Below are 13422 nucleotides of genomic sequence, written 5' to 3'. Positions count from 1 at the left end.
GCAGGGGCGAGACACACACACACACACACACACACACACACACACACACACACACACACACACACACACACACACACACACACACACACACTTCAATAATAGATGTGTGGCTCCTCCCTCCCGGTTCGCTCACCATGACTCAGGACTGAGGCCTCCCTTAAAGGGACAGGACGTCTCCAAACAAGACAAACATCACCTGTCAGTGTGTCAGCGACCATCCATCGCTACGTTAGCTGGTTGTTACCTTGACTTTAGCTGTTTTTAGCAGAATTATCTGTTTGTTAGCTGGATGTTAGCATTGTTAGTTGTTTTTTTTTATTTGAGTTTAGTTGTTTTTTTTTTTTTTTGCAAAATTAGCCACAGAGGCTAACAGTTTAGCATGCTAACAGGCAGGTAACGTAATAATTCAAAGAGAGATAAGACGAGGTCGTTGGGAAGATCAACCTGTTCCTCAGACGTAGATTATTATCTAAATTATGAAGACAAACTCTACGTGAGTAAAACTACAATATATTAGATTAACATCAAACCAAATATGAACCTCCACGACCTCTGACCTTTCTGTAAACGTCAGCAAACGTGACCTTTGGGCTTAAAGAACACTTCGAGCTCCGACGTCGTGGACACCACAAGAGGGCGCCGTTCATACGGCCGGAAAAAAACACAAACGTGAAGCACACCTCAGAGGTCAGAGGTCGTGTTTCTGGTACTTCCTTCCTGATTGACACGCATGTCGGAGCCCGTTCATCAATTCCACCGGTAACCGTAGCAACCGAGCTTCGTCTGCGCGTCTCCTCCCAGGACGGATCACAGGACGTCAACCGGGAACAGACGGATCAGCTCGGTAACAAAAGCTCCTTTAAGAAATGACATCTTAATAACAGGATAGTCGCAGACGGTCGTCAAAACGAGTCCACGGATATCTTTACTCATCAGATATCTTTGTTCATCAGATATCTTTGCTCATCAGATATCTTTGCTCATCAGATATCTTAGTTCCAACCAGACTGAGCTAGCTGAGCAGTTTAGTGTTTCTATGTTTTGTATTTATTCAGTTGGAGACTAGAAATCCTCTCTGTTGCTAGGTGGTTGCTAAGGGTCCGACTACTTCCTGGAGACCAAACGGAGGCCTCGGGCACTGAAACAGGTCGTCTTCCTGCTTCACAGAAACGAGCTTCCAGTTTGTCTCTACAACAATAAACCTGCACTCGATCTCATCCAACAGCTTTGATTTCATCTTAAGAAGAAAAAAAATACGTCGGAAAAGTAGAAAAATTTATCGAACTTTGGTAAATCCGACATTAAAACTTCTTATTTCACTCTTTTACGAACTAACTTTCAGCCATTAAGGTGCAGCGACTGGACGATTCTCCGAGCGCCAACTTTTTCTTAAAATGGATTTTATAAAACAAAACAAAAAAAGCACCGTTCACGTCACTTAAATGATTTCACGACTGCTTCCGGTAAAAAAAATTTTTTTTTAAATGAACACTTCACAAACCGGCTGCTGCCTTCAGGAGGTCAGCGCCTCCGGGAGATACTTCAAACCGCCTCTGCAACATCTGCAGCAACGCGTCATTTAGCAAAACTCTCACAGTTCCTCCACAATAAAAGCTCATCAGTGGAAGCTCAGTCAGCCTTTCAAAATAAAACCCGTTTTATCAACAGAAATAACTTTTCATTGACAGTCGGGAGCTCTTCGTCCCCTCATCATCATAATTATAATCATTATTAAAATAAAAACAATCGTCAAAACAGAAGGTGGCAAGAATCATGGGGGAAAAGTGGTCTTATCGTGAGCTTTAATTCCTTCTGATTTAAAGGACCCCTCTGATGACGCCGTCCAAAACTCCACCAAACAAACAAGCCGGAGCGATTTCACTGATCTGGCTCTGAGCCTGCAGCCGACGTTGCCGAGACTCGTCTCTGAATTCATGTTCGATAAGTTGAATCAGTTCGATCAGTTAAAAGGGAAAAAAAAAAAAAAAAAAAAGGTCTCACTTCTAATAAAGAAACGGGTTGTTTCTTAACGGTCGTTACAGCGCGTGTGAACGTTTTGACGGCGTCCTCGTACCGGACGTCCTCTACGCCGACACCGAGCATCCCGTCCTGTCCTGATTCTGAAGTCCGGAGGTTCCAGCTTTCATGCGGAGAAGTTTCAGATGCAAGTCGACGATCACCGACAGCTTAAAAAAAAAAAAAAAATGACCCGACGTTTCTTCTGTAGAAGCTAAACGGACCTTTAACCTACAGACGGGGGACGGCTTGAAACCGAACACTTCACGCCGACGTCATCTTACGGCTGATATTTGCCGATGTTTCCAGCGGTGAGCGGCTGCCACCTTTTTGTCTTTACCAAACATCTCCATGGTTACAGACGTTACTCACGGCTTTCAGCAGATTAGCCAAGATAATGAACTCTAATTGGCTGCTCATGCTGGCAGCGAGCGCCTGCTCCCCGGCTCGCTGGGAGAACAACACACTGAAAGAGGAGGAGGAGGAGGAGGAGGAGGAGGAAGGTTCTGTGTGGAAGCATTTAGCACCTGAGCTCCACAAGGTGTGACGGTAGGCCCGATCTCCCAGCATGCACTTGCGCGTGCAGCTGCTGGGCCTTCACCCGTTTCCGCGCGGCAGAATGACATCACTGATCCCAGCTCATCTGGTACCCGTGGCAACAGCAGCCACTACAGACAGACAGCTGGGCGTCGGTTGTCGTGATAAAGACTCTCTGATTGCGCGCTGCTATGAATGCACGCTCGCTACTTCCTGTTTCCGACCGATAATTCGGGGTCCTATTTATAAAGCGCTGATTAGCATAACACTGAGCCGCCTGCGTCCTCGTGTCGGAGTGACTTTTTCAGGGACTCGCGCTCGGCTCGTCCTCCCCTGCTCTCCGTGTCGTTTCTCTGCGTTTAATATTTACCGACTTTTCATTTAAATGCAACAATTAAAGTAGAAGAATGTAGTTCAGACCGAACGCTCGGTGAAAGATGCTCCGACGAGGAAGGAGTCAGTTCATCTGATGTCTGGTTTGTTACGACGTCCGCAAGACGTACCCGTGGAAACAAGCCGGCGGATGAACACGTCGGTGATCAGGTCAGACGGAGAGCAGATCTCCGGCAGTAAAATGTCCACAAAAAAAACCCATCGTGAACAGGATCTCTGCTGAAAGTATTACAGCATAAAGTCTGATTTTCAAAATAAAACCAAGATATGTTCATTTTCAATCAGCGAGGCTCCGCCCCTTCCTCTCCTCTCACCATCAAAACAAACCGCTGCTAGCTCGCCGCAACAACAGGAAGCGACGGGGTTTGTGGGAAACGTGGTCTCGTGATGGAACGAGGAACATGTTAAATGAGTTTTCTCCACTTCCAGCTGGAAGAAACATGAATTTTGCTTTGTTTTAGTGTGTTTAGTGATTTAAAGATCATTTAAAGCTCTTATTTTAACAGCAGAAGGAGCCTTTGTGTTCTACAGGGTGCTGTTTTTAAAGGTCCCAAAGTACATAGATATAGATTTCCTTTTATATTTTGATTATAAAGCAGCTCCAGGTTATGTAAATACTGTGAAAGTGTCAAAACGCTCAATCTGCAGAGAAATGCACACGTATTTAGTAACTGAGCTGTTCGGACTTCTGTAAGTTTGTGATGTCACAGTGAGTTAGTGATGTCACAGTGAGTCCGTGATGTCACAGTGAGTTTGTGATGTCAGTAAGTTTGTGATGTCACAGTGAGTTAGTGGTGTCACAGTGAGTCCGTGATGTCACAGTGAGTTTGTTTGTGATGTCACAGTGAGCTTGTGATGTCACAGTGAGCTTGTGATGTCACAGTGAGTTGTAAATTGTTAAATGAGTTTTCTCCACTTCCAGCTGGAAGAGACTGAACTTTGTTTTAGCGTCGAATGAATGTGATTTAAAAAGCATGTAAAGCTCTTATTCTGACAGCAGATGTATTCTTTGTTTCTAGCTTACAGTCACAGACGGTCTGTTCAGGAGCCCCTTTTTGTCACGTTGAGGGATTTTTTTATTTTTTTCTCATTTCTGCAATTTAACAGCAAAAAAGAAAAAAGAAAATCACTTAAAACTCCACGAATTACATCTAAATGTTTGAGAACAACTCCTGGAGGGACTGATGAACGGAAACACAGCCTGCTGAAATCCGGCGGAGCGACCCTTTAACGCCGTCAGTTGGTAGACAGTCTGGTTGGCCGGATTCTTCCTCCTCGTGTCAGCCAGTCAGTCGATCCACACGTCAACACCGGAACCCAGCAAATACACACAAGCAGTCTTTCCCCCCCCCGAGCGGCTGAATCCGAGCGTCGGAGAAGAGAAAGTTGTTCCGAACGACGCCGGAAGCAGCAGAAACATAAAAGCCACGGCGACGCTCACGTGTCCCAGCGGCATTAAGAAGTCTGACAGCACCGCCGACCGAGGGAGGAGGACCTGAACACAAAACCCGCAAGACCGGCGGGAGCTTCGGATTATTAGCAGCTCAGCGGAGCAGATCGTATCCGCTTTGGCGGGAATTGGATTTTAGAAATAAAGACGGGAGTCTAATTTCCTGTGTGTGAAAGTTCTCACACGGCGAAGCGCTTCAACGCGACTCGGTTTCTTTCTTCTTTTTTTTTTTTTTTTTCCTGAAACCGGGAGGAACGTCTGCCGTCAGGTCTCTCTGCAAACACAGAGTTGAGATATCATGTCCTTAGATACGAGTTGATCCGTTTCTACGGAGCCCCCGGCTTCGTTCTTTTTTGTTTTTTCTTTTTGAACCAAAGAGGAGAAACGTGATGTAAAAAGTCGATGAACGTCTCCCTGCTGCCTCCCGACACGCTGCGCTGGTAAACGTGAGGGTTTCCACTGTGAGCAGGTCCATCAGCGGTGTTGATAGAAAACACATCAATCAGAGGTTTTCACTCCTGGATCTGCTACTCAAGTCACTTTTATGGTTTAAAATCGGAACAAAATACGACATCTCGGGTCATTATTTTCTGAAACTTGTGTTCAGAGAGAGGGCAGCGCTGTACATCAACTTTTTATTCTATATTATTAATTTTATATGATACAAAGGGACGAGAAACACCGTTTATATGCACAAGGTTTAGTTTTTCGTCGCTCACCGAGCCTCGAAAACAAAACAAACAAAAAAAAACATTTATTACAAGCACCGTTATCATTAAAGGAGGCGGAGGAATAAGTACGTTTTAATATCCAGCCGCTGTGATGAGGATTAGAGATAATGAACGAACACAGAAACGCCGACAGACGGAAATAATTTACTTTCATGTCATTGTTTACCCATTCCCATGTTTTGCAGCCGTAGGTTTTCAAACATGGAAGGAAACCCCTTTTTTTTTGTATTTTGTTTTGATCGCGATCTGTTTTTAATAAAAGTGCTCGAGACGCCTCGCACGCGGCTTCAACTCGACTTCGAATAATACAAATACAGAGATGTCGTGTCGTCGTGTATCGGCCTGAATATGTCGGGACGCGACCGTCGTCAAAGAAGGAGGTCGCGCGGAGGTCGTCGGAGGGGTCAAACCCAGGATTTCACCCGGGACGCCGGGGGTCGGGTCTCACGGTTGTGTTCAAAACGCTGCTCGCGAGGCTGTAAAGTTCAATATTTTCAACTTGCGCGGACGCAAATCTGTAATCGCCCCGAGGGAATAGTTTGCGACGCGTTCGACGTGCGGCGCGGATTTCTTAAACCCGAACCATTTTATTTGTTTTAACTGAACCACTAGCAACAAAAAAAAAAAACCAGCCCGAACTAATCAACTAATATTTTCGATCCGAAGCTGGCATCGGATTTTATTTAATGCAAACAGGATATATTTGAATACGAATCAGAGTTATATAAATAAACTGAAGTACGTCAAAAGACTGAAGTTTCACTCTGCTGTTAACGGACTTCTGGATCTAGCTTTTACGCACTTTTTTTGGGGGGCGAGTCTGTAGATACTACATTACCCACAATCCTCAGACAGACACAGACTGACTGCACCCTCCCTTCATCAGCTGCAGACTGGACTTCACCTTTGACCAGATTAACAGTGAATCAGATGTGTTTTTCCAGCCCAGCGTGTCGCCGCTCCAGCTGACAGTCATGTAACATGATGGGGAGACACGACAACGAAGAGGAGGATGAAGGGGGAGGAGGAGGAGACCAAACATGGCATCTCGACAACTCTCTCAGAGAGAGTGTGTTTGATTTAATAAAGTGTCCCGGCAGGACGGTTCCTAACAAAGTTAGAGAGTCGGGGTGTGTCCGCCTGCAGCACAAACACGTCCCCTAAAAACCCAACCAAAGTTCCATCTCAGGAGAAAAACAACACACACAGACACACAACACAGACACACAACACAACACACACAACACAACACAACACAACACAACACAACACAACACAACACAACACACAGCATCGGCTTCCGTCAAGGTTCATGCTCGCAACTCATCAATCAATCTGATCAGTTACATCCTCTGCAGAGTCAGACTGACCATTGTGATAAAACGTCCACATGATCAGCCAGCCGTCCCGCTGAAGGAGAATATTTCTGCTCTCCACTTCAGCGATCAAATCAAACCACCGCAACAGCTGATGATGTCGTTTTTGCTGATCCAAGATCTGATTTAAAGATCAATAAAAAGAGCAGATGATCTGCAGCTGCTGAGACGACTCCTACTTTCTGTACTGGAAGTTGTTTGTTTGACAAAATAAGCAGTTTTAGAGGTGAAATGACTTGATGGGTTAATTAGTGAGGAGAATGAGACAGACACACACGGCACACACACACACACACACACACACACACACTAATCATAACATCCAAACAGACACTTTCCCTCCTCTCACTGATTTTAAATCAGTTCAGTCACACTCAATCAGACATCTTGTCGTTTTACACACACACACACACACACACACACACACACACACACACACACACACACACACACACACACACACAAACACACACACCTCCATAAAGCGTCATTTAGCAGCATGCAGGACACATTTCCTGGTTTGATGTGATTCCTTTTGTAGAGACAATCACAATCAGCATCAGCACACACACACACACACACACACACACACACACACACACACACACACACACACACACACACACACATGCATATGCATGTGAACCCGTCACACAGCGGCACATCCAGGCCCTCCATTACCGGGAGCCGGATCCGGGTTCCCAGCTGCTGCCGCCGGATCCCCTGCCCCTCCATCACCCGCCCCCACGGCGGCACCTCCGGCTCGTTCCAGCCCGCCCGAGGAGCCTTTGTGTCGATGTGCAGCTCTGCGGCCGCGCCGCTTCTTCCTACCTGTTTTGTAGAAGGCATCAGTGTCGGGGTCGCTGGGCGCCTCCTCGGCCGCTTCTGCGGGGTTCATACCGGAATCCAGTTCAATACAATCCACCGACAAGAGAAGAGGGAGAACAAAGCGGTCCGCTCCGGAGAATCCTCGCCGCTCTACTCCTCACATGTCCTCCGTCCGGCTCCGTCCTCCGTCCTCCATCCGCCGCTCCGGCTCCGCTCGCTCCGTGTGTTTGGCTTCGTTTCTGTCTATTGTTCCCGGTCCAACCTCCGTCTGCGCTGTCCGCCAGGGTCTCTCCACCTCCTCCCTCCCACCCTCCCTCCTCCTCCTCCTCCTCCTCCTCCCTCCTTCACTCTCTCCAGCAGTTCAACCCATTGATCTTCATTAGCATCATCTGTGAGCTTAAAGCTTTTCAATGAGTTTAAAACTGACGCCAAAATAATAATAATAATAATAATAATAATAATGACTTATAAGGCAAATGATTTCGTATTATTTTGTATATAAAAAAGATTAGTTCAAAAATATTAACTGGCATTTTAGCATCTTTCAGCTGTTGTTTTGGCTTTTTAATCTCTGAAAGTGCTGCACAGAAAGCAACAGATAAGTGATTAGTTTTTTAAATAATTAACACCATGATGGAAGCACTTGTAAATGACAGTTGTTGACGTTTCATTTTTACATCTTTAGCTTTTCTTTGTTTTTGTTTTTTTTTACAAAGAGGAACAACTTGGGTGACAAATAATGAAAATAAATATCCAGATAAATAGATTTAAAGATTTAAATAATACTTCTTTTTTTAAAAATCACTTTTCAGTTTGAAATAAACATTAGAAACATGTATTTTATATTTTAACTCTATTCTATCTTATCCATGTCTTTTCTTGTGTTTAATTGGATCTGTTCTTGTGGATTTTATTTTTATTTTTAAATGAAATTTTAACATGTTTCCATTATATTTGTTTTATGGGAATCATTGCATGTAAATTGCTGCTGTTAAATGCTTTGAGCTGCATTTATAGTATGAAAGGTGCTATACAGGTAAAGTTTATTGTAATTATTATTATTGAATAGATTTTTAATCACTGCTGATCTTTAGGAGAAATCATGAAATTCATCTCTGGATGGAAAAACCCCGCTGAATGTAAACATTATGGACTCTTCCAGCTCAGAAAGGATTAATAAAGACTTACTGATTGCTTTGCGCTACACTCAAACAAATTGCTCCCAAATTTAAAGTACGCGACCGAAAAACAATGAAAACATAAAGCAAGATGAAAATCAAAAAAGATATGAAGCATAAACAAAATAAACATATAAAAATAATCTCTGATTGCTGCTTCTTAAAAACTCACCTCCACGTTAAAGAAGCTTTTAGCAGCTGAAGATTCGGCCCGGTTTGGAGCAGGAAGTGACCATATTTGGACAAGCTGGGGGGAGGAGCCAGCGGTGGAGCTGACCGATCTGATTGGAAACCCTACTATACTACGTCCCGCCCATCAATAGCTGTAACCTGACTGCACCACAGGCCTGTCAATCAAACAGACACGCCCCCAAAAACAGGTCTTTTTGAAACTTATTTTCTAATGAATGAGGGATTATTTTCAGATGGACTTCCAGAAAACTAATAAGAAGAAGTGACTTTAGCTAACAACACTGAGATAACTGCTGGAGACATTTTATTGACTTTGTATTTGATGAGAGAAGTTGAATGGGAGTCTATGGAGCCGGAGGCTTTTTTGGAGCCAACCCCTAGTGGCACTCGGTGGTATTGCAGCTTAAGGCACTTCTGCATCGGGTTACGTCCAGCCGTCTGTGGTTTCCTCTTCGCCCTTCATCTTCCTCCCAGACCCACGGACGAGCAGGTGAATCAGACATAAAACTAACAGGATTTCTGTGTTTGTCCATTTCTCTCCAATTCAGATTTTATTCTTTGACATATTTGACCAGTCGAGGGCGATGAAGACGAAGGTTCTTTGAACTTGGAGGGAACGGACGGAGGAAACTGAATCATCTTTAAGGAGTCACACCCAGTGTGAACGTAGAATGCATGTAAATATCTGAGCTGTGAAACGGACTAAATCAAATGTAAAGCGTCCCGACGTGTGGAGACGACATGACCATAAAGGGCTCATCTGTCAATATTGATATCACACGTTTTAATTTGTACACGTCATAAAGAGGCTTTGGACTTTAAGATTTGTTTTATCAATCAATCAATCAATCAATCAGAGGAACACACGCCTCTCACCGTCAGTTCTCAACACTCAGTTAAAACACTGATGAGTAATGAGGAAACAGGCAGCAATTGGAGTTCATTAAAAACTAAAATAAAGTATACGCTTATACAAACTAATAAAGCCATAAATTAAAAACGAAAATAAAGTATACGCTTATACAAACTAATAAAGCCATAAATTAATCGACAAAATTCACTTTAAAGTTAGATAAAACATTACAATAGTGTAAACAACGATATGAATAAAATTCCATTAAAATTCAAATAAACTTTTAAAACAGACCAAGAAGTGAAACCTTGTCAAATGTATAAATGAATAAATACAATAAATAAATTAAATTCATTTAATGACCAGATTTAAAAATATCAACATTCCCTGCACTATCAGTACCTCCTATTTCTCTACTCAAACTTCTCTACAGTCCTGAAAGCATCGCTAAATAATATTTTATATAATAAGAACTACGCTGCATGTAGCATTTTAGCCTTCTTTAGCTCTTTGTTTTGGTTTTTGTTGCACATGAACTCTATCGTTTTGTTTTTAGAAATATATAAAAAAAAAAAAGGAGGAACAACCATTGAACTCATCACCTGCAGAGCCTGAACACCTCGCGCTGGCCGCTGCACACCCTCTCGCTGTGTGCCACCGCCACCCGGTGGACAACTCTGCACATGACAACATGGTTCATTGTGCGATGATCCTGTCACGTGACTTGTAGTTTCACCTGACGCCCTCTGGGACCCCCATGATGTCAGACTGCTGATGAGTTCAGGGACAGGAGATCCACATCCTCCGTTTCTCATCTCGAATCGCTCTGGTGCTGCAGCAGCTTCATAATACTTCATATTTACATGATATTACTTTGTTCGTATATTTGTTTCTTGACTCCATAATCACATGTTTACATCCTCCTGTAAAAGGTGGAGCAGGTGGAGGCATTCATCCAGAAGTCTGTACCAAAACGTTCAAGCAGTCCACTTCCCATCATGCAGCTGAGGCCTCGGACTTACAGTTGAACCAGTGTAGTACATAATGTGACCAACAGAGGGAGACACAAACCTGTTACTTACTTTCTATTATTCTGAGTTCAGTGAATTTTATTACCAACAAAGCATTCAATGATTGATGACTGTTAATTAATAAAACTGATGTATGAAACACAATCAGAAGAAAAAACGGTGCGCGTGAGTGAACTTGGTCACAAACACTTTAAAGCCTAATCCAAGTTATGGCCCTCAGCTGAGTAGAGACAAACAACAGTCCGTCAACACTGTCAGGTACAGTCTCTGGATGAAATGACAGGAGTTTGGTGGTGAAAGGTCAAAGTTCAAGGTAACCCGTTCTTGTGAACACGATATCTTAAGAACGCGTTGAGGGAATTTGGTCAAACTTTGGTCAAAAACATTCACCGAATTCCAAGGATGAAGATTTTGGAGGTCAAAGGTCACGGTCACATTGGCCTCACGCTCATGAACGTGATATATCAGTAACGTCTGAAGGGAATTTCTTCAAATTTCAAACAAATGTTCAATTTAACTCAACGATGCACGAATAACATTTTGGTGGTCGAAGGATTAAAACGGTGCGTTCAAGAGCCACTGAGAAGTGGGAAAGTTCTGACCCCTGAGTGGGAGAACAAACAGGGAATATCCAGCACGGAAAGCAGGAGCTTTTTGAGAAGTCGGTCTGACGTCACTCGACGTGGCAGCGTTTGTACTTCCTCTGAAAACACAGACTTGGATAGCTTACCTTGTTTAGTAGATGTGTTGAATTAGAAAAATGGCAGTACATCAAAATATAATACGGATATAATACGCACCTCTGGAGCCAGCCTCTAGTGGCCGTTCGGGGAACTGCGGTTTTCGCCTTCATTTTTCAACCCCTTAAGTTGCATCACATTTTCTGGACGCTGACGGGAGCCTGAACGCACCATCAGTTTGATGCCACGGCGGAGTTCCGTTGACAGTAAAGACGAAGACGTGTCGGAGTTAATGTGGTACCGATTTATTGATGCTAAAATGCTACACAGCACCTTCACATGTCAGGGGTCTCATGGACAAAGGTTGGATGTCCCTGCTGTTTACTGTCCGAGTGAATACAAAACTGTAGGGCTCAGACGGAGGAGGAGGAGGAGGAGGAGGAGAGGAGGAGGAGTGGGCGGAGTTAGATGCTCGCTTTGTGTTTTTCTCTGTGGTGGCAGAACTCCTTCATCTCAAAGGAACAAAATATTTAAAAAAAGAAAAACACACACAGGCAGTCGGAGGAACGTGGGTCGCATCTTTACCACCTGCAATCCGCCTCGTCCTGCCGGCATGTTAACGTTACCGTGGCAACGCGAAAAGACAAAATCAAACTGTTCAGCACGACGACAGCCCATTGAACAAGTCTCAGTAGTATGGCACCATTTCCAGGCTGTCAGTGTCTCGTGATGACCGAAACTATTTACAATAAAAAATAAAAAATAAAAAATAAAAAAAAAACATCAACTGAGGAGTCTGATAAGCTTGTGTTTTAAAAATAGTGCTTGAAAAGAGTGACTTGACGTAAAACTATGTACATACCTGTATTTGTCAAAGCTCGTTCGCTTTTATATATACACATCTTTTTTTTTTCACATTGTTAATAAGTCACATCGATCATATTAAATATAGCAAACATTTCTGCTGTAGAAAAACGAAAAGGTAAAGAAACAATTCGAATGACATGTAACGTCCACGTGTGAATCACATCTCAACATAAAACAGAGAACAATTATATTTATACGAATAGTCATGACATTAAAATGGAAATCTCTTTTCAGCATCTTTTTCTGGATGAAATATTTCGACTTGTTTTTTTTGTTGTTGTTTTTTTTATGTACATGAAACATTCAGAACTGCACCTTCCAGTCGAGATCTCGTCTGAACACTCACATTTGGTTTGTCAGTGTCTGCCTTCCTGAGATTGCTCCAGGATCCCGTGTGCACCTGAAACTGCTCACCGGCGGACACGTCGCCTACTTCTACCGTTGAAAAGGAAGTCCGACACGATTTGGGGGGAGGAGGGTGGAGGGGGCGGGGGGTGGAGGGGGAGACGTGTTCGCTCACACCGCGAGTCACAAGAGAAGAAGTTCACATTAGTGCATCCACAGTGGGTTTGTATCGACCTTCGCTTTCCCTCCAGGGTTCGGAGCCTCTGCACACCTGGTATCAACACCACATCTTAAAACTAGTCTTAAAACCAGTTTTAAAACGAGTCCGAGACCAGTCTTTCAGCCACAACGAGATATAAAACCAGTCTTAAATCCATTTGAAAACCAGTTTGAAAACCAGTCCAAAATAAGTCTTAAAACCAGTCCACAACCAGATATAAAAACCAGTCCAAACCGGTCTAAAACCAGTCAGAACCAAAATTTAAACCAGTCTAAAACTAGTCCAAAGACAGTCTACAACCAGTCTTAAAACCACTCCCTGACTAGTTTTAAAACCAGTTCAAACTAGTCTTAAAACCAGTCTTAAAACCAGTTCTAAAACCAGTCCCTGGTCAGTTTTCAAAACCAGTCCAAAACTAGTCTTAAAACTAGTCTTAAAACCAGTATAAACCTGTACAGGAAATAGGCAGATTTCCTGCAGACTGACCTGGTGTCTATAAAGCAGCTGTTTCCTGAATAAAAACTCTGCTATCTACCTGGCGCTGGTTTCAAGACTCCTCTGGGTAAATTTTGTTTTACATCAGACCCACAGCTGTGGAAGAAGCCCCGCCCCCTCGCACAGTTCACTAATCCAGCGCAGCACAGAGCCCGACCCTCTCAAACCTCGCTGGAATAATTCAATAATCTGAGTCTGAAACGACGCTATCGGGTCGGGTCTGACGGTTC

The 13422-nt window shown here is 43.6% G+C and overlaps 1 protein-coding gene across 1 annotated transcript in view; it reads right to left on the bottom strand.

Moving 5' to 3' along the window:
* Positions 1-7609, bottom strand: part of LOC138633915 (kalirin-like) — a 93999-nt gene extending 86390 nt beyond the window's left edge. The window contains 1 exon segment of the mRNA XM_069720446.1: positions 7335-7609. Coding sequence (XP_069576547.1) covers positions 7335-7401 — 67 coding nt within the window. The 5' untranslated portion in view covers positions 7402-7609.
* Between the last annotated feature and the right edge of the window lie 5813 nt (positions 7610-13422).

The sequence above is a fragment of the Brachyistius frenatus genome, unplaced genomic scaffold (assembly GCF_029030835.1).
Source record: "Brachyistius frenatus isolate BFR_SWC_R1_liver_20210118 unplaced genomic scaffold, ASM2903083v1 Contig_241, whole genome shotgun sequence".
In the NCBI taxonomy this organism is placed as follows: domain Eukaryota; kingdom Metazoa; phylum Chordata; class Actinopteri; family Embiotocidae; genus Brachyistius; species Brachyistius frenatus.
This window is presented reverse-complemented; position numbering and strand designations above follow the sequence as displayed.